Source organism: Nomia melanderi, chromosome 14 (assembly GCF_051020985.1).
Source record: "Nomia melanderi isolate GNS246 chromosome 14, iyNomMela1, whole genome shotgun sequence".
Lineage (NCBI taxonomy): Eukaryota > Metazoa > Arthropoda > Insecta > Hymenoptera > Halictidae > Nomia > Nomia melanderi.
In genome coordinates this window covers 4073832-4098605 of record NC_135012.1, presented here as the reverse complement: position 1 = coordinate 4098605, position 24774 = coordinate 4073832, and the positions used below count along the sequence as shown (strand labels likewise).

Here is a 24774-nt window from a genome sequence, read left to right as displayed (position 1 = left end):
GTTAATACGTTGAATGCTATGGGGGTCATTGGTGACCTCGATTAAATTGAATTACTATAATTCATTCAATTAAACGATGATTATTTGAAAATTTTTAGTTTGTAAGTACAACTTAATGCACTGATATTTAACAATTCAAACCTGTAATAACAACGTAATTCAATGGCATAAGTTGATGTTATTTTAATTTTCTGTATTTGAAAAATATAATTTTTAAATTAAATTTTTTGTATGTGAAAAATATGCAAAATGGAAGAAATGTAATATTATTTTACTAAATTGTATTAGTATTATATGTTAATCGAGCTGAATGTTACCGTGTTATGTAGTATTATTTATAATGTAGAAATGTTTGCGAATAATCAATGTTTAACTGAATGAACTATAGAAATTTGATTCGGTTGGTGTTCAACCTGTTAATGTAAGTGGAAGAATTGTAAATTTAGGATATGTTACGACGGAGATGTTAAATGGGAGTTAAATAGGGTGTTCCATGGTGTTTAGGTTTTGATAGTGCATGGGAATAATGGTTTGGAATGAAATGTAGGAAAATGGTTGGAAGTTATGTGGTTCCTGTATGGAATGTTAAATAAATAGATCATTTTGTATAACGAATTATGCAGAATTGAAAAATTGATTGGAAGCTTTTTGTTTGAAGGTCATACTAGAATGGAGGTTATGGCGTAAAAGAAAACAGATATCTTGGTTACATTATTCACGCATTATATTCTTAACGATAATGCTTAAACAATAGAGCAACAATAATAAAACAGCATTTCATATGTACACAATTAATAACTTTCCTGTTACTGCATCAAACGCATCGGCTTGCACGATCTCTAAACAATTGCATGATCTCGGCATGCACAAGTGTCCTTGTAAAATTGAGACTTAAATCTTGAACAACATTCATACCAATTTGCATCTTATTTACTCACTCTCTCTTTCTCTCTGTGGGAAGTAGAACAATCGAAGGAAAATAGGGGATGATCTCGGCGAAATTATTGCAGATGTTATACGTACATACATCTATTAGTAGTAATGGTCTCTATCGCTACTTCAGTTAGTTTTTCGATTCTGTTTTCTTCTACGAATTCGTATCGTGAGAAAAGAAAATGCACAGACACGGTTGACCTTAAATTAGATTATATCTGCATAAAAATATATTATTAATTTCTCTTGAACCTTATGGTAATAGGGACGACTGTTGTCGGTATTGCCTTTAAATATTCACCGATAAAAAGACTATCGGATCACCACTTTACTTCGACTGAAATTGATTGAATTGAATGACACTGATTTTCATTCAATTGGGAATGGATTTCATCCATCGAATAGAAAACACCTCCTATTAATAAGACTTCCAAGAATTAGTCTACTACATGATAGCATATTATTTCCTCATTTACATATATACTGGTTTAATAGAAGACATGGGGACTTCTAAAGAGTCTTTGAAGTGCTGATCTCCTACGACTCAGGAACCTCATTCATCAAGCCGTAACGTGTTCTTTTACTCTTTCGCAGCGCGTTAAAATTCGATTTCTTCTAAAAAAAAGAAAAGAAAAACAAAACAAACGGTATTAATAGAAAAATGATCAAGTATCAATACCATTTGTTTTCGCATGTTTTTTTTTTAACGATTAACCATCTCTGCACGGTCCGCTATCGAGACTTAAACTACTATCGATATTTAATAGGCGTGTGATAAATATCAGACATCACGATAAATATAAGATTAGAATAATTATAATAATAATTGACTAATTTTGGCTTCGTATAAATGTAGTTCCTAATTTGCCTATACGGTTTCCTGGACTTTCATGCTCCCTAACGAACATATCATAATGCATAAATTGGCCTTTCCCTTGTTCTTTCCCTTTTTCAAAGGGAGTCCCCCATTCAGTTCCGTAGGGGATCCAAACTTTCCAACGAGAAGTCGTCGGTATCGATGGAAAGACCTCTATTAAAACCATCCTGAAATTTCAATTGTGATTAGATTTTTTCTGTAATAATAGAGAAACGTATATAAACTTAACTCGCATCGAATCACCATGTATACCTTCATTTCGAGTAGTTTCTTATCTAGAAGACCAATAGCGTTCTCCAATTCTTGCTGGCTCGGATTGGAAATCGTCGTGGGTGCTCCAAACTCGCCCATTTCGAACGGATCATTAAACTCATTTTTCGTATTCATCGGTGGTACCGGGTTGAAGGGAATGCTCCCAAATAAATCCTCCTTCACTCCATTCTGTCGTCTAGAATCCTTTGCCTTTGGCGGTGGAGCCACTAAGAAAATAGAAACGAGGAAAATTGTACAAAAATTTGGAATCTGAGAACGTGTATCGGAATGACAACTGAGCAATCAACTTACATAACGGAGGAGGACTCGTGATGCCGTTACTTTGGGAGAAGAAGTTCGAACTTGGTGGTATCTGTCCATTCAGAAGGGAATTATGATTTGTTTGATGATTCATGGTGCCATTTGACGCAGTTTCGTAAGCCCTTGGATTAAAATCTTCCTCGAACTCATCCATCAGGAGTCCTTCTAACTTGGTACCAACCGATGGCGTAGGAGTCGGCTCACTTGTGTTTATATAACGCAACATTTTTGTTAAATATCCAGCAAACATTTTCAGGAATACTAATACCATACTACACACCCCATAAAGTTATCATCGAATGTCTTTTCAAAACTCCTCGGAGGCACTGGTGGCGGTTGTGATCCGTTCGGCGTATTCCCATTGGTGTCATTGTTGGCGCCAGTGGAAGGCTTGTTGCTTGTCCCGTTTACTTGCGGCGTATCATTCGATGACCCAGAAATATGCAGGATATCTGGCAAGTTGTGCTGCGACAAGTATGCCGACACGTCCGCCTGGTAAAAGGATAAATAAGGTCTTATTTAATATCTATACTCTAAACAATAACTTTAACCCTTTACACTCGAGAGATGACAATCACCACTTGATTGATGCAATAAAACTATAAAATTTGATATTTAACAGAAGAACTACCACAGTCAAATTGACTTTTCGAAATTTTTCTATAGAAACTCCGTCAGTGGTACTATTAAAATTTCTATTGATTTACAATTCAGTTTGCTTATCGCTAAATCAATTTCTATAGTAATTTCCGAGAATCATCTGTTATCTTTAATAGTTGTAAGAAGGAATCAGGAATGTGTCATTTGACCTCTCTGGTAGTTCTAGTATTAATACTTGTATATAATACATCAGTGTGAAATATTGAGATAAAAAAGCTTTGCCTCTCAATTTACTTGTAATTTTTGAGTTCATTTAAAAAAACGTGTTTGTCTAGTTAGAAAATGTCCAATATTTCTAGCGAAATACTTCCAAGTGCAAAGGGTTAACCCTTTGCACTCGGGAGGTGACTTTCAGTCACCACTTGGTTTGATACAGTAAAATTATAAAGTTTCATGTTTAATACTAATCTTTGTATAACGCATCATTATGTGAAATATCAAAGTAAATTACTTTGTCTCTTAATTTATCGATTAAATTATTTACATTAGTCGCAGCAAGCATCGTCTATATTTTATCAAAGAGCGTCGAATATTTCTAGCAAAAAACTTTCGAGTGCAAAGGGTTGAAACTCCATGTTCGCAGTGTTGACTGTTCAATCTTATGCCGCTTTCGCAACTAACCGAGCCTTTAATAGTAGCGATGTCTTGCAATCGTTGGCGATAAACGTTATTCTCGTGCTCCAGCCGTTTGATCTTCTGCTGCAGCACCATGCACCGCCTCTGCGTTTCCAGATCTTTGCCCGACGTCTCCAGGAATCGCCTGTACGCCAGATCAAAAGCTTGGCCGATCGTCAGCGTGATCTCCTCCGCTAATTTATCGCTAACGAAGACGAAGCATGTGTGCCTCTCCGCATCCTCCTCCTTCGCGATGAAGCTAAAGAACTTCTTCTCCCCCTTATCATCGGCGCAGTACGATATTCTGTGCAGCGGGTACTGATGCATGATTCGCTGAAAACACACGACTGAATATCAAGACCCATTCGGCACTGTATCACTGGAAACGAACGTTCCAACGTGAAACAGACGATACCTTTGGCGATGTTTTCGTTTTCGGCTCCTGAATCGCAACTCCATCGATGCTGATGGTCAACTCCACCTTCGGCGGCTTCGTTCCCTCGCCCTTCCTTATCTGTTTCAGCTTCAGTTTGCAGATCGCTTCCTTCACCACCTCGATGCCCTTCGGTTGGTCAACCTCTATGCTGCCCAGGTACTGAAACGTTTCACAGAAAAATGTAGATCGACGTACACTTCGAAAAACTGTTAACTGTTGACACTGGAACTACCGATCACAAACTGACTTTTACAAGTTTCTTTATAAAAACCATAAGCGTTTATTGAGATTTCAATTTTTACTGAATTAGTTCCGTTAATAATTTCTCGTAGTATCTGTACCTTTTCAGTAACTAAACGAGGAAGTCAGAAACAAGTCATTCTGACCCATCTGGTAGTTCTAGTGTTATTCCAATTATAAACAAAAGCTAACAGATCAACAGACTGACAGAACAATTTCGTTCACCTGAAATCCGAATGAAATCTCGCGAATCTAGGATAAACATATGCAACCAGTCGCATTGTGCATTCCATTTTTTCCCTATAGATTCCTCAATCGCTCGAGCACGCACGTGATGATTATCATAAACCGTTGCCCCATAATAAGTATCTAATAGAGACGATACAGCGCCGGGATCAGCGGTCAAGGTAGCGTCCAGCGTTTATCGACAGCGACGCAAGCATGCAATTAGTGGTCGGCGGCATCGATCGGTTCAGCTGATCTGTCTCCGCCGTTTAATGGCCTTATTAGACTGCACGAGACACAGCCGCACTAAATTTAGTCAATCGCATGCCGGATGGCGCAAGGTTGATCTTCCGAAGAAAAAGAAAACGCAACTTTGATCTCCATTGAAAGATCATGGTCTATCGGTTCAAAATATAACCGAAGCCATCGATTGTCCGCGCGTTGTGTACTTCTGTTAATTAACTTTTTGCAAACGTTGCCTTTAACATTAGGTTCACGGAACGCGTCAAGGTACATTGAATTTTGTACACATTATTTGGTAAAAGTTTCGATCGACGCAATTCTATTCTAACAAGATTTAAACGTCAATTTTTCTAGGAACAATAGCACAAACTGTACTAATAAATATGTCTAAACCTAGCGTTAACCCTTTGCACTCCAGAAGTTTTTCACCGGAAATATTCAATATTTTCTAATGAGATGACATTTCCTCAGATTGAATTAAGAAATCTCACATGCAACGAGGAAGAGAACTATTTTCTTTCAATATTTCCTACATTGATGCATTATACAAAGTTTAATATTAAATATCAAAGTTTAGTTTTGCTGTGTCAAATCATTTGATGACTTAGAGCCTCTGGAACTCAAAGAGTTAACGCTAGATTTACGGACATTTATTGTACAGTTTATTCTATTGTTTCAAGATAGATTGACGTTCGTCCAGAATCGACCCAAAGATTTACCAAATAATGTTTATAAAATTCAATATGAGTCAAATTGGCTCGTTCTATAAATCTAGTGTTAAATTACACAGATACAGCTGATTGAACTGACGCAACATTACGAGGCAGAGTTTCTGCACGGCTCGAGGCGGCATTGAACTATCCCAAAACAGGAAGTTAGCGATAGTCCCTGGGACTCTTTATTTATCGGCAAAAGCCGAAGAAAAAAGGCGACAGCCTGTCGACTGGACGGTGAAATTCACTGTGGCTCGCGAAATTTCAAGGTGCAATGAACTTTTGGCGCGTTCCAACGTCGCACCAGCAACGGCTCGCGCGTATCTGTATTCCGAAAGAGGCGCACACACGCGTGCCAAACGATCCGCGCGGAGAAATGAAAGGTAGAAACATCGGCGAGGGGATTATGCAACTTTTTCGAGCGACAGCGACCGACGGAGGAGGCGAGGTAGCTGATAATATCGGTGGAACGCAACCTGAAACAGAATTTTTTAATGAGTACAGCCGATCAGCTGACGGAGATTACTTGGAAATTCATCGAGCACTTAACGATACAGCGTGGAATTACAAATTAAAAGAAAGAAGACGAACAGCCGCGATCTACAGATCCCCATAGCGGTTGAATACCTGCGTTGATCATGAATTATTCGCAGATGAAGACGTCGCGTTTCACACTTCGAGCAAAATGATTTAATCGTTTCAGCATTGAATTAACACTGGATTCAACTCAGGTACTCAGCGAAGGTGAACTTTCGAAATTTTTCTATAGAAATTCTAAGGGCGCGTCTATTGAGATTTGGATTCACTGATTATTTGGTTTAATTATTTCTGAATCAATTTCTTTAGTGATTTCTTAGAGCAGCAACTGTTATCGTTTTGACTCATTCGGTGGTCTCGGTGTTAATGAGCAACCGATTGCTAGTTTAACTGAAAGAGTTCTATAAAAAGAAATCGTCTTATCGCGTGCAACGAGTCGTATCTCAAGTTCACCGAAAAAAAGAGCAAACCGGGACGCCACACCCCTCGTGACATCTCATTGTCGAGGAGCCGCATCTTTATCTGCCGGATAAAACGCAGTTTATATTTGCTCGCGGATTACTCCTTGCCGCCAAGGAGGATTCGTCGACTATCTGGCCTGTTTAAAATGCAGTAAATTAGTGTTTTTATCTGAACCGAAACACGACGAGAAAAGCGAGAAAGAAAGAAGTAAACTGTGATAGCTGTCGAGGTTCCGGCGAAACACGATGTTCAACGTTTAACAGTAGAACTACGGAATAATTTATTTTTATAATTATTATTTATAATTATTTATTATTATTATTATTATTATCCAATTTACTTATAATAACTCATATTTGTAAAAATTCAGAAATATCATTATTTTCAATCTTTATCAACATGCAGTATTATTATTATTATTTGATTTACTTATAATAACTCATATTTGTAAAAATTTAGAAATATTATTTTCAATCTTTATCACTATGTATTATTATTATTTATCATTATTATTCTTCCTACTATTTTATAGAAACTCATCAGATACGTTTATTGAGATTTCCATTGACTTATATTTCACTTTGATTGTTGTTGTATCAATTCGTTTGAGACTTTTCTGGGAAATCAGCTGTATCTTTCCAATAATTATGAAAGAAGAAATCAGGGACAGGTCACGTTGACCTGTCCGGTAGTTCCGGTATTAATGTTTTCTGCGAGCGCATCGGGATGATAAAAATGGCGGACGGCGACAGCGGGAACGCGTCGCGACCTTCGCCTTTCCGGAAAGGTCAACATCTGGAGGAATACCGAGCCGCGATTGGAAATCGTTTATTTTTCTTTCGCCAGCTGAACAATTTTGCAACCGCCGCGTGTTGCGACCTCGGGCGTGTTGCTAAATTCGCGCTCGTTGCATCGCGCTTAACCTGCACTTTACGGCGAACGATTTTGATATAAGTCGCTTGTTTATATTTTTACGAAACCCTCTAGATTATGTAACGCGGCGAATAGAACAAGAACGCTAGAACGATTTCACGTGCAACAATGCGCTGAGATTGGCGATTCGTTGAATTTTTCTACGCGCAATTAACTGAATTTATATTTGCAATACAATATCCTGTCAATCTCGTTTTTAAACTGAATTTGAAAAGTCCGAGCGTCATTTATTTTTTCAAATACAAGTTAAATATTACTCTTCTATTATCAATCGTTAAGCTTTGGAGTAAACGTAGAGAACAACCATCAAAATTATTTCTTTTTCTAATACGTTATTAACGATCAAGTGGTTGTGTCAATCATAGTTAAGTAAATCATAGGAAAAGGGTTTAAGCAATTAGCTCAAGCTTCTATAAACTAGATCCCACGTGAACCAGCGCAGGAAGACCGAGAATATCGCAAAGCGAATCGAACGAAGAATATAGGATCTGTCCGTCAGTTGGAACTGTACGCGAACGCGAAGTGGCGACTCATAAATAGTATCGAACGTTTCGAAACCGAGGCACAATTAAGAAGAAAGAATCCTTACAGCGTTGGAACAGTTAGAAAGTCTGCCTACGTTCGTACATACGTATAAGTTCTTGTCCTTGATTCGAGTATTTTCAACGCTTCGCCAATCAATAAAATCGAAAGAAACCCACGATCGTTACATTTTCTCCGCGCTCTCCGTGCTTGGTTGTCGCAATTACCCGCAGAGAAATCCGTGAAATCAAAAATTCAGGCGAGCGAAAATGCATGTTAACCCGCGTTTTCTACTCGTGTCCCTCGATCGAACATGTTCGCGTCGCATCGCCTTGTATTCGTAATCCACGACAACCTTTTTTTCGTGAAACATTATTTCCCGTCGACTTCGGCGCGCGTCGGGCGCTCTTCGAGCGGGCAAGAAGCGCGAAGGCTCGAGGAGAAATCCGTGAAATCGAGAGTCCGTCGAGTGACTTCAGTGAAATCGCTCGGGCGAATATAATTTCGCACTTCCCGCGCGTTCCTTCTTCTTTTCCTGTGATCGGATCGGGGCCCTCCTAACTTGAAACATCCTGTGCTCGCCAGCCGACCAAGCGAATTTTTATGGAACGAGGTGAATGGTATATACCTTGACCAGATAGGCGATGTGGCCTTTTTGTAGCGCGTCCGGTGGGTGTATCCAATTCCTGGTCGTTCCTGCAACGAGAATTCAACGGTTTCACATAACCACCGATCGATCGGCCGATTTTTATTCGACGCCCATTACCGAATCCCCTCTCACCATTTTTGCTAGTCTGATTTTTACTGTTCGCCGAGTTCTGCGCCCACTTCAGCAGCGTTGAGTTCCTCATGCTGTCGGCCTCTAATCGTTACCTGCACACGAATACCTGAAACAGAACAAGGGAAACGATCGTTTAGAATTGTTCCTTCGACTCCGTGGAATGAGGATTTCTACTTTGTAATGGAAACGTTCAATTAGAAGAGAGAAGAAACTTGAATCTCCGTTGAGATTACCGAAACTATCAGTTACGTTATAAGTCGCTCGGAAGTCACTGAGCCGATTCTTTAACATTTTCTGATTTCTCTGAATTTTAATACGTTGAATGCCATGAGGTCACCGGTGACCCTCAAGCAAATCGAATTAATATAATTCACTCAATGAAACGATGATTATTCGCAGACATTTCTATATTATAAATAATGCTATCCATTGCGGTGACATTCAGTTTTATGAACGTGCAATGATAATCCAATTCAGTCAAATGATTTAATATTGAAATTTTCCATTTTGTGTATTTTGCTCAATGAAATCGTGCGACGTTCAACGTGTTAATGGAATAAATAATATTCTTCTTAGTTATTAACCCTTGGCACTCCAGATGGTTTTGTAATTTATCAGCAACTGCAACTAATTTTTATAGTATCCCTAGCGAAAATGAAAAATGCTGTAACATTTCTTAAATCTTTTATTTTCCTTCTTACTGTGAAATTTGGATGTGTGACAAATCGAATAATTGTAGGGTAGTTTCTTTAAAATTCATTAAAATATTTAATATTATCCCTGGTGCAATATCGGAGCCAACAGAGTTCAAAGGGTTAAAGGATTCACTGTTCTTCGGTTTTTCTATCAATGCGCCCTTTTTTATAGCTTCTGAATATCTTGCGGAATCATTTCACAAGCAGAAACAACTTCCTCAATTCTTCTTTCCCGGACTTAACCGCATTGACTTCCGAGCGGTTCGTATCGTCGGATGATCATGGTACACACGAATTACACGAAATCGTGCGAGATTCGAGCGCGTTCGTTTCGTAGAATCTTGCTCCACTTTCGGATGATTTTTTAGAAAACCGTGTCGAATCTCCGTGCTTTCATCGAGATCACTTTCCTGGACCGTGCCTCGGCCGACACGCGATAGAGAAAACGCTGTACGCGCTCGTAACGATCGAACAGCCTCTGGAAGGCGTTCCACGGAGATGCAAAGCGTGCATCGAGCACAAATACCACCTCCTGCCCCCTTTTTTCACCGCTGCAAATGGAAACGAGATGTTTCCGTGCGCTCCAACGCTCTGCGTCATCCGCTACTACCCTCAAGTTCGGATTATTACAAGATTGTAATGGATGTTCCGGTAGTTCGTCAAATATAAGAAAACTACCGCATGCTATCTCCCGAAATCGTTTTCACCCTAGATTTAAATACCCCCAGCGAGGAATTTTCTATAAAACGTATCGAGCGTCTACATATTATCATCATCGAAAGATTTCAATCAATATTCTTAGCCTTTGCGGTAGTATCTAAGAAAATTCACTTCTTTGCAGCTTTGTACTTTAACACTAGCATCGCCGTAGAATTGAAACAACTTATTTTGAGTGTTGAATATTTATTTGCTAAGAATAAACACAACACTGTTTCAAAACTGAGTGTATATTTATTAGTACGTATTAACACATTGAATGCTGGCTAAATTTCAGCTACTAAAAACGCGAGCGTCGGTGATTATATTGACACATTTTTAAACATCGATTAAACCAAAATTTCTAACTTACGGAAGAGAATAAGGAATTCGATTTTGTAAATTTTACTTTGAATTTGTGTTATGCATATCTAAAATGTTACGTGAATGTAGGATTAGCAATTAAACGATACACTAAAAGTTCCGCATTATCGCGGGGTCGGCGCTCGATGTGTTAAGATGATTTACAAAATCTAAAACGGAACGCTGTTCGATGCTTGAGCGTTTACTAAGAACTGTCGAACGACGCGGAGAGAAAAAAAAAACGCTCAGCGCGTGCAATAAAAGTGGCTGTCCTCAGGAGGAACAACTGACTCCTGAGAAGACTGCACCAATGGATGCTTTCTAGCCATTAAAAATATATTTAATGCTCACTCTCAACATAGAGTAAAATTGAGATGTCTTTAACACTAGAACTACCGAGCATTTAATACGATTAATATGCAATTCCTATAAAAATTGTAACAATAGATTATTTCCAGTTTCTTCAGACATTCATTATAGTACTCAAGTGGAACTATTTAATTTCAAAATCATTTCGAATATTCAATGCTTTGAAAATATCAATAATTGCTAAACAAAAAAATCGAAACCAGTCATTTTGACTGATACGGTAGTTCTAGTGCTAAACGCAAACACCTTATTCTGCAGTTACCCACAAAACCATTTTCATAATTTCAATAATCGTAGAATAGACATTCTAATAGTTCCAATGTTAATTTCCAACGTGTTCGAACTATGGAAAACACGATAGAAACCGTAGACATTAAATTTCTATTAGTCACTTGAGAATTTCCTAAAGGTTCACGTACAACCGACCATAATTGTGTGAAAATCAGCAGTCCACATACCATCCGAACGCGTTCAATTGGAGAAAAACACGGGACTAAGTGAAACATAAAGATCGCTGGTGCATGGGGAAAGAAAGACAACGATTAACGGCGCGGCGGAAAAATCAACGAGGCTGCTTTTACACCTGCCGGTGTAAAATGGTCTGTAGAGGCGCAGCAATCGGAAGGAAAAAATCGTGTCGTCCATTCGGAGGGAAAAGGCGAGGCGTTGCGTAACCGCGAAACAACTTTTCACCGTTCGCGCGGACCATGGGAAGCGCCGCGCCGCGTTTTTACCTCGGCCGAGTGCAGATTATACAATCTCGTAGATAAAATAATCGCAGAATCGTGGAAGTCGCTCACAGAACTGTCTCTCGACAAATTAGTTGGTGCACCGCGTGACTGTACGCGCGTTTCGCAACACTGGCCTCTTCCATCGCGATTTTTTCGCGGATTCCGCGATATTTCCATCGGAAAAGATAGAAACCAGTAATGAATTCCCCATTAGCTTAATAGAAATACTTTGTAAGCAGAATGAAATTGTAGCTTTCTACAATTACACTGTTTTCTTTCTAATTATAAAGTTGTACTTGAATTACAAGCTTTAACCTCTTGCGCTGGAAAGACGTGCCACGTCGAGACGTTTCTGTTTCAAAATGGTCAACAATATCTTTTACACATTGATAATCTTGTTGCATTACGCATATTAGATTGTTTCGAAATGTATCACTCTATACAAAATGATTAATAAACGAAATTAATGTCCAGCTCTGCGTAAAATAGGTAAAAACAACATTCATCGCCCAAGACTTTGTCAAATCTCTGAATTTATTTCCAGCGCAAGTTAAATCGAATGTAACTACGAAAAGGCTCGAAATGACTCGTTCCATGTTTGTTTCACAATTATTGAGATTATGAGCGTACTCCCAGGAGAAATTGTAAAATACAATTTAACAATAATATATTAAGAAAACAATATAGTACTTAGTTCCAGTGTTAAACTATATTAAACTATATCATTCGAATCGAAGTATTCCACGTGCTTCGAGGTTCACAGTTGCGTTCGAGAAGCGAGTGCAACAAATTCACTGGATCTTTTTGATTGCCAATTGAAATTTTCTTGGCCTGACACACAGGGAAGCTATTAGACATGTCGAGCTCTTCAAGTTTTAATTAGCAGCCCGCGTAAAACCGGCTTAAAGCGCGGCCGATTGTTCGCCGCCGGAGCCAGTCAGCCTTGGACACGAAGGCTAAATCCTTTCGCGTTTCATCATCCCGCGCATGACACTGTTCACACTTCGCGCGACCGCTGTGTGTTCAATTAGATCAAGTGTCCGTCGACGCGACCCATGCGCGCGCGCGCACGCATCGTTGGTTCCCTTCTCCGGAGGGTTCGCTAGGAAATCTTGAACGCAGGACGATTTACTTCGGCTGCCAGATGCTCTGACAACACGTCATCTTTTATTCTATAAAAAAGAAATCAACGAACAGCTGGTACCGTTACTTCAATACTAGAACTACCGAGCAATTAGAGTGACCTATTTGGAATTCTCTTATAGAAATTAGCACAACACATTCCTAGAGATCCGACGAGTCTCTTGTATCTGTGCAGATATACGAATTTATTGTACAATCTCTCGCAAAAGCGTCTTCGTCATTTAAATGCTGAATAAGAATTTTTAAGTGGCTCATTTTCACATATCAATTCTAGTGTTAACTTTCCTAGACAGTCTCTCCACTTGCTATTATTGACTTGTTATCTCTTTGCACTCGAAGGGCGCCTTTCAGTCACCATCTGATTTGACGTAACAATATTACAAAATTCTGGATTTAATATTAAATGTTTTGTTATGGATCAATAGGTGAAAATAAAATAGTTCTGTCTCTAACCCTTTGCACTCGACAGGTGACTCTCAGTCATCATTTGATTCGATATGCCGAAATTGTAAAGTCTTACACAGAATATTAAGTTTCGTGTCATCTATAAATATGTAAAATATTGAAGTAGTAACTTTGGTTCTTAACTTATGTGTTCTCTCGTTCACTTCATTTCAAGGAGTGTCCTATATATCTTATTAAAAAACGTTGAATATTTCTAGTGATAGGCTTCCGAGTGCAACGGGTTAATTTACGTAAGATAATTCTTTGTGTCAGGGAAAGCTATCAATATTCCATCAGAATATAATGAATGTTTGCAGTGAAAGATACTTTCCGACTTAACCCTTTGCACTGCGAAGTTTTCCACTAGAAATATTTCAACATTTTCTGATGAGATGAAGATGACATTTTGTAAAACCAACTCGACGAGAAATTCACGTGAATTGGCGGGCAAAGCTATGTTACGTCAATATTTCTCAGACTAATGTATTATATGAAGTATAATATTAAATATCAAACTTTATAGCTTCACTCTAGGAAATCAAGTGGTGACTGAGAGTCACCTCCCGAGTGCATAGGGTTAATAAACAATAATCTTTCTAGAAACTGTATTTTTCCAAAGTCTACAGTGCGATTTACAAAGTATCAGCTAAGACTCCTCGAAGCGGGCTACCTGCAGGCGCCAAAAATGGAGCGCAAAGGGTTAACCGGTGGATTGGAATTGAATGTCGAGGCTGCCTCGAAGTAGGAGCGCAAAGGGTTCAATGAAAAAATGAGCGCAATCACGATCGCGCTTTTGTGCCGGTGCCCGGTCCCGGTATCTCCTGCACATTCTATTTGAGAAGCGTTTAACCGTTGAAAGGTGGAGGTTCGGATTTAATGCACGACTTCCTATTCCTCCCACGTAGCCGCAAAGAGGTCGGGAGCGAAACGCCCGGGCCCAAGCCGGCCCGGTCTTTGCATTGTGAGCGCTGCGGCCGGTTCTGCGAAACCCGCCGCGAACCGAATGGAACCCGGCGCCTTTCCTGTGCCTTTCCGTGACTCGACGTGTGCCCTGCCACGCGTACAGTCCGCCGCAATAAACGCTTCCAGGTGGGAAACTCGTGCCAACTGTTCGACAGTGCGCTGACATTCCAATGGGAAGATGTTTCGGTATACTATAAGGTGGTAAAACCTTTGTCATAAGAAAAGTTGTTGAAATTGTGCGTTGATATTCCAATGAGAAGATATCTTGGTAAATTATAAGGTGGTAAAACCTTTGTCATAAGAAGAAGTTATTTAAACTGTGCGTTGATATTCCAATGAGAAGATATCTCTGTAGACTATAAGATGATAAAACCTTTGTCATAAGAAGAAGTTATTTAAATTGTGCGTTGATATTCCAATGATAAGATATCTCTGTAGACTATAAGATGATAAAACGTTTGTCAAAGTTAAACATTATTTACATTGCGCGTTTCTGCAACATTTATCAATTTGAACATCAAGAGTAGAGTGTCTCAACTGTAGTATCATTATTTTCTTCTTTCCTTTTTCTTATTCATTCCCTTTCTTAATACTCAGAGAAGACTTATTTTTGACCTATTGAATAAACATTTGAGCTACAATAATGTTGTCATTCGCGAGAAAAATCCTTGTCACACTTGGCGGGCAGGAAACGCAAATTAAAAATTCATAAACGTGAATTGAAAATCGGTAATTAATATTAATAAGGGAACGCGTGGAAGTAAATCGTTCGGTCGATCAGTCGATGACTGTCGAGTCCATTTAAATTACTAATGCCGCAAAGTACACACTCGTGTCTAAGGGGTACGGTGAATTTCGAAATCCAACGTCACCGGGGAAAGACATTATTGCGACAGACTGTACTCTAGTCCCTTTCAGTCCGACCAGAAGAATTCTCCTTCTGTCGTTGCAATTGTCGTTCAGATTGCGTGCGCTCCTACACGCTAGGTCCTCGGATTCATGAGAACTGGGTTCTGTCGTTCTTGGTGACACAATGACTTCTCAACGTTGACGAGCTCTCTCGGACGATGTTTAAAAAACCTACGATTCACAGTGTACACCGTACAGTTCCTATACAGTGTGTCTCATTCGATGCCTATTAAACGAATATCCAGATAAAAAACAATCTGACGTAAACCCGAGTCCAACCGAATTGCATTTCAAATGACAAATGCAATTCAAACGAATCCCTCGTTAAAAGTTAACAAACCCCTTGACTCTCCGACAGGAATGCATTTTCGCATCGCTCCTAATTACACGGCTGGATACTCGATAACCGAGGGATTCGCGTTTTCATGGAACGCTAGAACACACGCTCGCGTGTCTTATAAATTTTCATGACTCACAAACTGTGGGCAGGATTTGTCACGCAGAACCAGCCGGTGAGGCTGCAGAGAAACCGACAACGGAGCCGGGCTGCGGTGCGCTCAACACCTGTTGCACCGGCTGCCGCTAATCTACAGGGTGTTCGCGCGGAGGCGAACCGAGGTACTACCACGCAAACGTGCCACGTGCGACACGCTGCACGTGCGCGATGCCAGGGGTGAGCGGCCCTTTCACATACCCGACAGCCTTTATGACATTTTAGGCTGCGGCGTGCCGAACGAGCACCGCTTCACGGCGATCCAACCATTGTCCTCGATATCGTGCAGCTAACTATTGAACAGATGATTTCTAACAGCTGGTCCTTGCACCGAAGGAAACTGTTTTAACGAAGGAACGGTTGTAAATTTTCAAGCAATTCCTTTAACACTAGGTTTACGGGCATCTATTGTACACTTCATTCTATTATTCCTAAAAGAATTGGTGCTCGTTTATTTAAATTGTGGAAACTGGAGATTTGATAGTAGGTACTTGGGGTACATGTCAGTGTGATCGCATCAATCAAGATCGGCGTAAACATTTACAAAGTAATATTTCTAAAATCCAATATGCGTCAATTTGACGCGTCCGGTAAACCTAGTGTTAACACTGGAGCTACACTCGTCAACCTTCAGTTTTCTTATTTGGCAAATTGAGACCTTTAAACTGTTAACCCTTTACTCGAAAGATTCTAAATGGAAATATTCAATGTCTTCTGACGAGATACAGGCGATATTTTGAAACTAATTTAACGATAATTCACACCTTCGTCGCTTAATTTAAATATCTCACGCAGCGATGCAAAGTTTAATTTGAAATATTAAATATTCAACTTAGTTCTGTTGAATCAAGTGGTAACTGAGTCGCCTCTCGAGTGCAAAGGGTTAAATGTCCGAAATAATTTGAATATATAACTCCACTTGAATAATTATAATGAATACATGAAGAAATCAAAAAAATGTATCGCCAGTATTTCTATAAGGATTAGATATTAATCAACGCTTAGTGGTTCTAGTGTTAACCCTTTGCACTCGAGAGGTGACTCTCGGTCACCACTTGATTTGATACAGCAAAGCTATGAAGTTGAATATTTAGTATTTTAAATTGAACATTGTATTGCTATAGGGAATATTTAAATAAGATAGCTTTGTCGCTTAATTTATCTGTGAATTATCGTTAAATTAGTTTCAAACAACGTCGTCAATATCTCGTCGGAAAATCTTGAATATTTCCAGCAAAAAACTTTCGAGTGCAGATATATAAGCCACCTTATAGATACGCTTCGCCTATCTCTATACGTCCGCGACGTCGGTCTATCGTTACAAGACACAGATGCACATAAAACACTCTGTCCTGTTTTATATCCGAGAAGAAATCCGCGTTTCCGATTTTCCGTAAAGTTCATCAACTCCTCGATCCACTTATGATCCATGACGCACCGCAGAAGATCAACGAACTCGGGAGAGTCGCGAGGACATTCCACGCTCGGCTAAAAAAAATAATAAGAGTCGGTTTAGCGATGCTCGTTCTTTACGGGATCAAAGGAATATTCGCAAGCAGAGATTCCGTTTGGAACGGATAAAGGGAGATCCTCCTGGGGACGAGCTCCGGGACCACCTACCGTACGATATTATTTAACAGGTCCATGGACAGGAGAACGGCTCGGGAAGGTGTCTGTTACAGTCGACCATCTTTTGTCGACTTAGGAAAGGTAGCCCGCAGTTAAACTGGATCCGAGTAACGCGATAGCACCGCAGGCACCCTCGTAACGACCGGGAGAGACTTTCGCGCGGCGCGATATTATTAGCATGCATTGCCCGACGCGGTGGAACGCATCATCCGGCAGGAATGCAGAAAAATCCCCGTGCACGGTGACCACTGGTCGAGCCCACGGATTTTCGTGGACATCCACGAGATCAACCGGTTCTTTCGTCCTCCGTTTCTATCCTTTGTTCCTCCTGAAACACGCTCGTCGCGTTACGATAATGGGAAAAGAGGGAGAAATGGTTCTTTTTCTGTTAAATCGCTACTAGACGCGGAAAACGCCGAGAGATGTTTGGTTTTTCTGTTGGACCGCTACTAAACGCGAGAAAAGTAGGAGAAATGTTTTCTTCTATAGGATAGTTAGTAGATGTGAGAATAGCGAGAGAAATGTGTTTTTTTATTCGTTTAGCTACTGGACGCGAAAAAGAACAAGAGAAATATTTTTTTCTTCTATGCGATAGCTACTGGACGTGATAAAGGCAAGAGAAATGTGCTTTTCTTCTATTCGCTTAGCTACTAGACGCAAGAAAAGTGGGAGAAATGTTTTCTTCTATTCACTTAGCTACTATACACGAAAAAGAACAAGATAAATATTCTTTTCTTCCATCGGATAGCAACTAAACGCGAAAAACACAAGAGAAATCTGTATTCTCCCCGTAGTATTGCTACTAACCGCGGAAAAAACCAAGAGAAACGATCGTTTCCTGTCCGACACGGGTTGTTTACAACGACATCGTCCCTATCATAGACTCGTAGGCGCGACAAAAGACTATTTCCTTCAATGAACCTAACCGATGGAATGTCTCATCGAAACGGCATCACGGAATCCATTTGCAAATCATTAAAATGTATAATTACCGCTTAGTAACCGTCATGAATAATGAATGCGCGCGCGCGGGCTGGTTCGACGCCGCCATACAGCCACGCGAGAACTCGTGCCCCGTTTAATGTCAACAACTTTCGCCACCAATTTCGTGCGAACGAATTCTTATTCCGTGTGCCGGAAGTGAACAGAAAGTTCCTCGACCGCGTGCTCCTCTTCCCGGTTTCCTTTTTCCGTTTCTCATAGATCCGTGAACGAGCCACACTTCAGACGAATCGATCAGCCTTCGAAATCTGTCGAGATTTCATCGTGAAACAGCAACTCTTCGATCGATTCCGCTCTTAATCTCGTCGCTAAGTATTTTCACAATTCGGGGACACCTTTCTCCCGTCGATTTCTTACCGATTGTCCGAGCAGAGGATCGACGTCCTCGAAAGAGTGGAAATGGTTAACTGTAAACATGTCTCGTACACACACGCGTAATTGCTCTATTAGATGACCGTTAGAAGTTTACCAGAGAGAAAAAGCGTATCCGAGGAGAGAGCAGCAGCAGATGAGCCACGCTCGACGGCGACGGCGGCGGCGTCCGGCAGAGAAACGTTTCCATGGAATTTTCTAATTGCCTGTCGGGACACTGGCACCGTTTTAGACGACCGTCGGACGCAGTCACCGACGCAGTTTTTCCACGAACTAACCCCAACCGGACCCAGCTCGGTGCGTATGTTAATCGCGGTGTTGCATAACGTTCAAGGTGAGGACTCACCTCCCCTCCCACCGACGCGGGAATCGCGTTTCACCGTTGCGGTCACCATCTGGCACCGGTCCGTCAATTAGTTGTCGTTGTTAATTTAATCCCTGACCCCCACAGCTGCGTACCTGCTCTTCCTCCGCGTTTGTTCCACCGAGAAACGTGTTTTTCTTAGAGCTACTTTGGGAAAACCAGTTTAGATTGTTCGAACGGAGGACGCCTGCGATTATTCATGGGGACGCCGTGGAATTTTGTCAGCATCCTTCGTCAGCATTTGACCTTTATATTCCCAGAAATCTGCTTGGACTAGTTCATGTTCACCTTTCCAAGGTTCTCACCGGAGGCATTCGGGATTTTTCCATCCAGTTTCCCTCGGTTTCTTCTACAATGTTTCTAGTATATCTTCTCATATTGGGGTTATTTCTGTACATTCCTATAATCGTGAATTTTCCAGTGACCTCAATTTTCCTCTTCGCTGAGAATTCTTTTTGTTTAATTTGTGTGTTGTCCTTTCGCAAGCTTCCATCTTCTGATCGTTTTTATAGATTTCTTCCTTCATTTCCCAAAGAAAACACCTTTTCAGACATTGATCAGTTTTTCCAAGGACTTCTTGCTCTTACAAACCACCCTATATCAAATTCACCAGACACAGTTGAAGCATCTGTGCAAATCATGTCTAAAAGTTGGTACTTGGTGAAGGGACGAATACCCTTTAGTAGCCAATAGCAATTTAACACTGGAACTACCAGACGGTTCAAAATGGCCGATTTCCAGGTTATTTCAAGATGTATTCGCCGATTTCCAGATTCTTCTACACTTCATTATAATAAAATTTTTAATTCCCAGCTAATTAACATTTGATGACATTTCACTAAAATATACATATAGAAGTACTTGATTTACAAAACGGTGAATTTGCAAAACCTATAGACACAGAAGCAACAAGTGTTCCAACTTGCAGTTCTATTCTCGACTGGTTACTTCTAACCATATTGACGAACAGTAAATCAGTGATCGTATTAGGAATTAGGAAATAAAATCAACAGGAGCTTGAGCGAGGAAAGCTGAGAACCGATCGATCAACCGAATTCCTCGGCCATCGAGCGATCTTACAGTGACAACACGTATCCACGTTGAACGGTTACGCGAAACGGACGGTTCGTTTCTTTAAGTATTAATTGAGCAAAATGAAACGAATGTTGGACGGTGAATTGACTGACAGCCGTGAATACACGTTGAACACGGTCCCGCCATTATTTTTCCTCGGCAGCTGCGAATCGGTTGCGTAACCGGGAACACCGTCGGTGTTCCTTAACGAGAGGGAATCGTTTTCGTCCGCGAAAACGACCGTCTGAATGGCGTATCACGGCCCGCGGAAGTTCTTTGTGCTCGGGATTGCATCCTTCAAGCGTCGTTTAGAGCGGATCATCGCCGGGAAAAAGAAAAGGAATCGATTAAGGCGCCAGCCGAGCGGTAATCTCGCGTCAATTCAATTCTACGAACGCCGCTCGTGCCCCACGACCCGTGACACCCGGTTTTCGTATCGGACCTTTCGCCACCGATAACCGTCCGGTCTGCATATGCAACGACAATCGGCTTACGTGTTTCTTTCTTTTTTTCCTTTTGTTTTCCATCTTCTTATCGCGACCGTCGATAGCTCGGTTCACGATTTTTCCTCCGCTCAATGTTTACCAATCCTTGGATTAACGAAGAAGTAGAATATTAACCCTTTGCACTCGAGAGGTGACCCTGGATCACCGTTCAACTTGATACAACGGAATTATAAAGTCTTACGTATAATAACCTTTGTATAATGCAACGATGCGTGAAATATTCGAATAAAATCACATTGTTCCTTGAATTATCAATGTTTACTCGTTAATCCCTTGCGCTCCTATGTCAAGCGTGACTCGTCAGTTTTATTCATAGGTGCGCTTTGTCAAGATATTGCTAAAACAGATTATATTATGTTATTTTCAATATTATTAGTAAGAAGAATCGTTTGCGCTGCTCTCTACAATGTATTGTTTAAAATGCATTTTAAATAAAATATCGTAATAATAGAGTTATCGAAAAATGCAAAAGGTGGTCTGCATCTCATCAGAAATTGCAGAACATTACTAACAACCTTGCAAAGGATTAACGCTTGATACTAATTAGAGCATCAAACACAATCTCTACTTACTAATCTACTTACAAAACACTTATACAATCTATTTATAAAATTCTGATCAACACTAGATTTACTGAGCGGATCACTTTGACCCGTTTTAATACGTTCACACCGGCGCTGTAATTTCCACTCTTTCCCATTTGGCGACTGAATTCTCAAAATTGATAAAAATATTGAAATGATCAATAACTAAATTAATTCTGAACTATATGGCAATGTTTTCTAATTACCAAACCGTTTGACGAGCTACATATTTCATGCTACACACCGTCTAATGAGCCATCAATGGTACACACTGTCTAACGTGATATCTTACTGTGAGCCACCGGTGGTACACGCCGGCGTGAACGTGTTAAACTTTGAGAAAAATTACAGAAACCGTTTACATTTTTTCCCTGTCACTTGCACTTTTATCCATGCATTTTATAGTTTCATTTATAAGATCATCGTGTACTGTTGTCTTTTAAGTTGTTCTTTAACCCTTTGCGGGCGAAGATTCTTCGAAACATACAAAACCATCAACACATGAAGCTAAATTATATATCAATTGCTTAACCAGTTAACTATGGAATTTAGTTGGAAGAACCTCTGGTTCTGCGCGCAATAAAATCGAAAAATGGAGCGTGTACTCGTCGAACGCAGGACGAATACACGTAGAGTACATTTTAATGAAAGATCAAAGCGAAACAAAGAAGAATTATATGTTTATGTGAAAAAATAAAGAATTCATCGCTGAAAGAATTAGTATTATGTCAAGCTTTACGATAACGTGTACTCGTCAAACACAGTTAACTGGTTAATTAATAGAAAAACATTAAAGTACGTGTTGATCTCTTGCCGTTCGACTAATTAGATCATTTCTCCATGATTTACTCTTCCAAATCACATTTCATCTCACAGAAATGCCGACATTTGTCCGCAAAGAGTTAAAGAAAATGTATGAGTTTGTTCGTGGATCAACGTCGGTAGAGATAGAATGTAAAATCGAGATAAAATGTCGGTAAACCTAATGTTAAACACATGTTGCGTTTTCGTTACGGAGGTCCCTGACGCAAAGAGTTCGTTATTATGCAGATAGGCGTAGGTTTTTCTATGTAAAATATAACTGGACTCGAGAAAGAGTTGCTGCCCTAGTTAAACCTTCTCAGGCGTTTCTCCCGATTGAATTTTAAAGCGACGCGACAGCAAGGATTAGTTGAGTTTCAAGATTAAACTCGTCGACGGTGTTTTCATATGTCGCACGCAGAAAATTGCGCCAGTCCGGTTCGCAGTTTTCCGAACTGGTCTTTTGAAACACGTGACATTCGCTGTATCGGCGATTTTTACGTAGGCTTATCGAGAGCCGTGGACGTCGATAATTTTCCACGCAATCAGGACACACTGTTAATTCGAGGAATTAATAACGAGAAAACTCAAGTGTAAAACGAGAACTCGTGCAACGCAATCACGCGGTAATTGAGATTAATGGACGTTTATTCTACACTTTGTTCTATTGTTCTTAGAAAGCTGTCTTCGTTTATATAGATCGCGAAAATTTTTAAAACTAGAGTACTAAATCGAACTTAACACTGGAGCTACCGTACCAATCATTTAAACTGGTTTGATTTTTTTTCTTCCGGAATTATTGGTATCTTAACACTAGAACTACCGAGCGTTTAATACGATTAATATGCAATTCCTATAAAAACTGTAACAATAGATTATTTTAAGTTTCTTCAGACATTCATTATAGTACTCAAATGAAACTATTTATTTTCAAAATCATTTCGAATATTCAACGCTTCGAACATATCAATAATTGCTAAACAAGAAAATCAAAACCAGTCATTTTAACTGGTACGGTAATTCTAGTGTTAAAAGCATCGAATAGTCGTAATGATTTTGAAAATAGAGAGTTTCACTTGAATACTATAATGAATGCCTGGAGAAACCAAAAATAATTTGTTATTATTTTTGTAGGGAGTATATATCAATCGTAGTAAATGCTCGGTAATTCTAGTGTTAATCGACTTAACACTAAAACTACCAGAGGGGTCAAATGACCCATGTCTGACGTATTTTTGCAATTATTAGAAAGGTAACAAATGTTTCTCTGTGAAATTATTAAAGAAATTCATTTAGCACTATGCACATTGAACTGTAAATTAATTAAAGTCTGAATAGATGCACTCTTGGATTTTCTATAGCGAAATTTTCAAAAGTCAATTGAAGTGCTCGGTAGTTTTAGTGTTAAACTGTTTATATAATGTTTAAAGAAATTCGAAATCCGTCAAATTGACGGGTTCAGTAGGTCTAGTGGTAAATATAAACCTTGAAACGATTTCCGATTGTGCTCCCGATACGGCAGTAATCTCTGACGTATCGAAACGCCATAAGCGTCGTCGGTTCAACGATAAAAACGCATTTCGATAGTTAATTACGTTCGCGCCACATTATCGCGTGTGATAAATGAATTTCAGCGCACTGCCGGAGGATTTTTACATCCAATTAATTCGATAGCCTTGCACGACACAGGGAGTTAAATTAATTGCTGTTTAACATGCATAATACAAGTGTAAAAAAGGCAGTTGCTGAGAGTAATTCTTTCGAGACTACATGAAATATTATTCTATTATCAACTGCGATATTTCAGAATGGACGCAGATATAAAATAAACGTCGAGTTTTTTCCTTTCCCTATCAAATTATAAATAATAATATTCCGTCGAACGCAACGGAGAAAATAGATCATAGTACAATAGGTCAATTTTTGACGTAATATCCTTCGAACTTAGTTTATATCACAATGTGATGCGTTAGCAAAAATTGTTCTACAAATATCTGCTTATCGCCTCCTTTTTTATCACATTTATTAAATATAAATATCCTTTCCTTCTAGAAAACTAATGATGTGAATACGCAATAAATTCAAGAGAAGAGAAGCAATGAACTCAATTATTATTTATCTGAAGAATTTCTGCTCGGATTTATTCCTTTTTCGACGAACGTCATTTTGCCGAGATGAAACTTCTATATTTGGAATACCAAGTTAAACACAAATGATTCGACTATTCAAACAGCAAGGAATCACTGCATAGTTTCGTTATTCTCTATTATTTAAGTATTCGATATCTGATTCAGTAGAATCTACAGAAGGTTCTGTATAATTTAGAGAATCTACAGAAGGTTCTTTATAATTTAGAGAATCTACAGAAGGTTCTTTATAATTTAGAGAATCTTCGTCCGCAAACGGTTAACCCCTTGACATATTATTTACTTTCCCTAATAAGTTCGTGTAGCATTGCACTATCGGCAATTTGGAAGAGCAACAAAATTTTCCATTCTACTATAAGCGGAAATTTAATTTGAAGGTAACACACGCACAACAGCAAAATAGTTTTCTACCTTGACCGGTGAACAATGAACAACATTGATTTTCGTTCGATTAATCGACAAATCTTCATCACGAATCTCACTCGTCATTGTACGGCAAGGTGTTAACGCTAGAACGACTAAGCAATACAAGTGACATTTCAAATTCTCTACATTTCAATTCGAACAACGCGTTTCTCGAGATTCGGGCCGCAAATGTTACGTATCTGCCGCTGAAAGGGTTACGGGAGGAGGTTACGAAATACAGAGTCACCGGTGGATAGAGCGGCGCGAAAGGGTTCGCGGCTCGAACGAAAGTAATTTCATCGGCCGCGTGAAATCGAATGCGAAATCGTTGGTG

General features: G+C 39.7%; 1 protein-coding gene and 1 long non-coding RNA gene across 4 annotated transcripts in view; one reads left to right on the top strand and one right to left on the bottom strand.

Annotated features, from left to right (window-relative positions):
* Nucleotides 1–311: 311 nt before the first annotated feature.
* On the top strand, nucleotides 312–1103 carry LOC143175259 (uncharacterized). The gene is made up of 2 exons (XR_013000002.1): nucleotides 312–421; nucleotides 505–1103. It is a non-coding gene; the product is annotated as an uncharacterized LOC143175259 (long non-coding RNA).
* LOC116427048 (PTB domain-containing engulfment adapter protein 1) overlaps nucleotides 703–24774 on the bottom strand; it is a 42284-nt gene continuing 18212 nt past the window's right edge. For 2 of the 3 annotated variants that reach the window (XM_031976929.2, XM_031976930.2), the window contains exons 2-9: nucleotides 8751–8856; nucleotides 8598–8665; nucleotides 4074–4253; nucleotides 3665–3991; nucleotides 2664–2875; nucleotides 2375–2586; nucleotides 2063–2289; nucleotides 703–1977 (exon numbers count right to left, since the gene is read on the bottom strand). In XM_031976929.2, coding sequence (XP_031832789.2) covers nucleotides 1903–1977; nucleotides 2063–2289; nucleotides 2375–2586; nucleotides 2664–2875; nucleotides 3665–3991; nucleotides 4074–4253; nucleotides 8598–8665; nucleotides 8751–8820 — 1371 coding nt within the window. In that variant the 5' untranslated portion in view covers nucleotides 8821–8856 and the 3' untranslated portion in view covers nucleotides 703–1902. Of the gene's footprint in view, nucleotides 1978–2062; nucleotides 2290–2374; nucleotides 2587–2663; nucleotides 2876–3664; nucleotides 3992–4073; nucleotides 4254–8597; nucleotides 8666–8750; nucleotides 8857–18656; nucleotides 18842–24774 lie in introns of those variants that run through there. The other variant, XM_031976931.2, reaches the window with a different exon arrangement.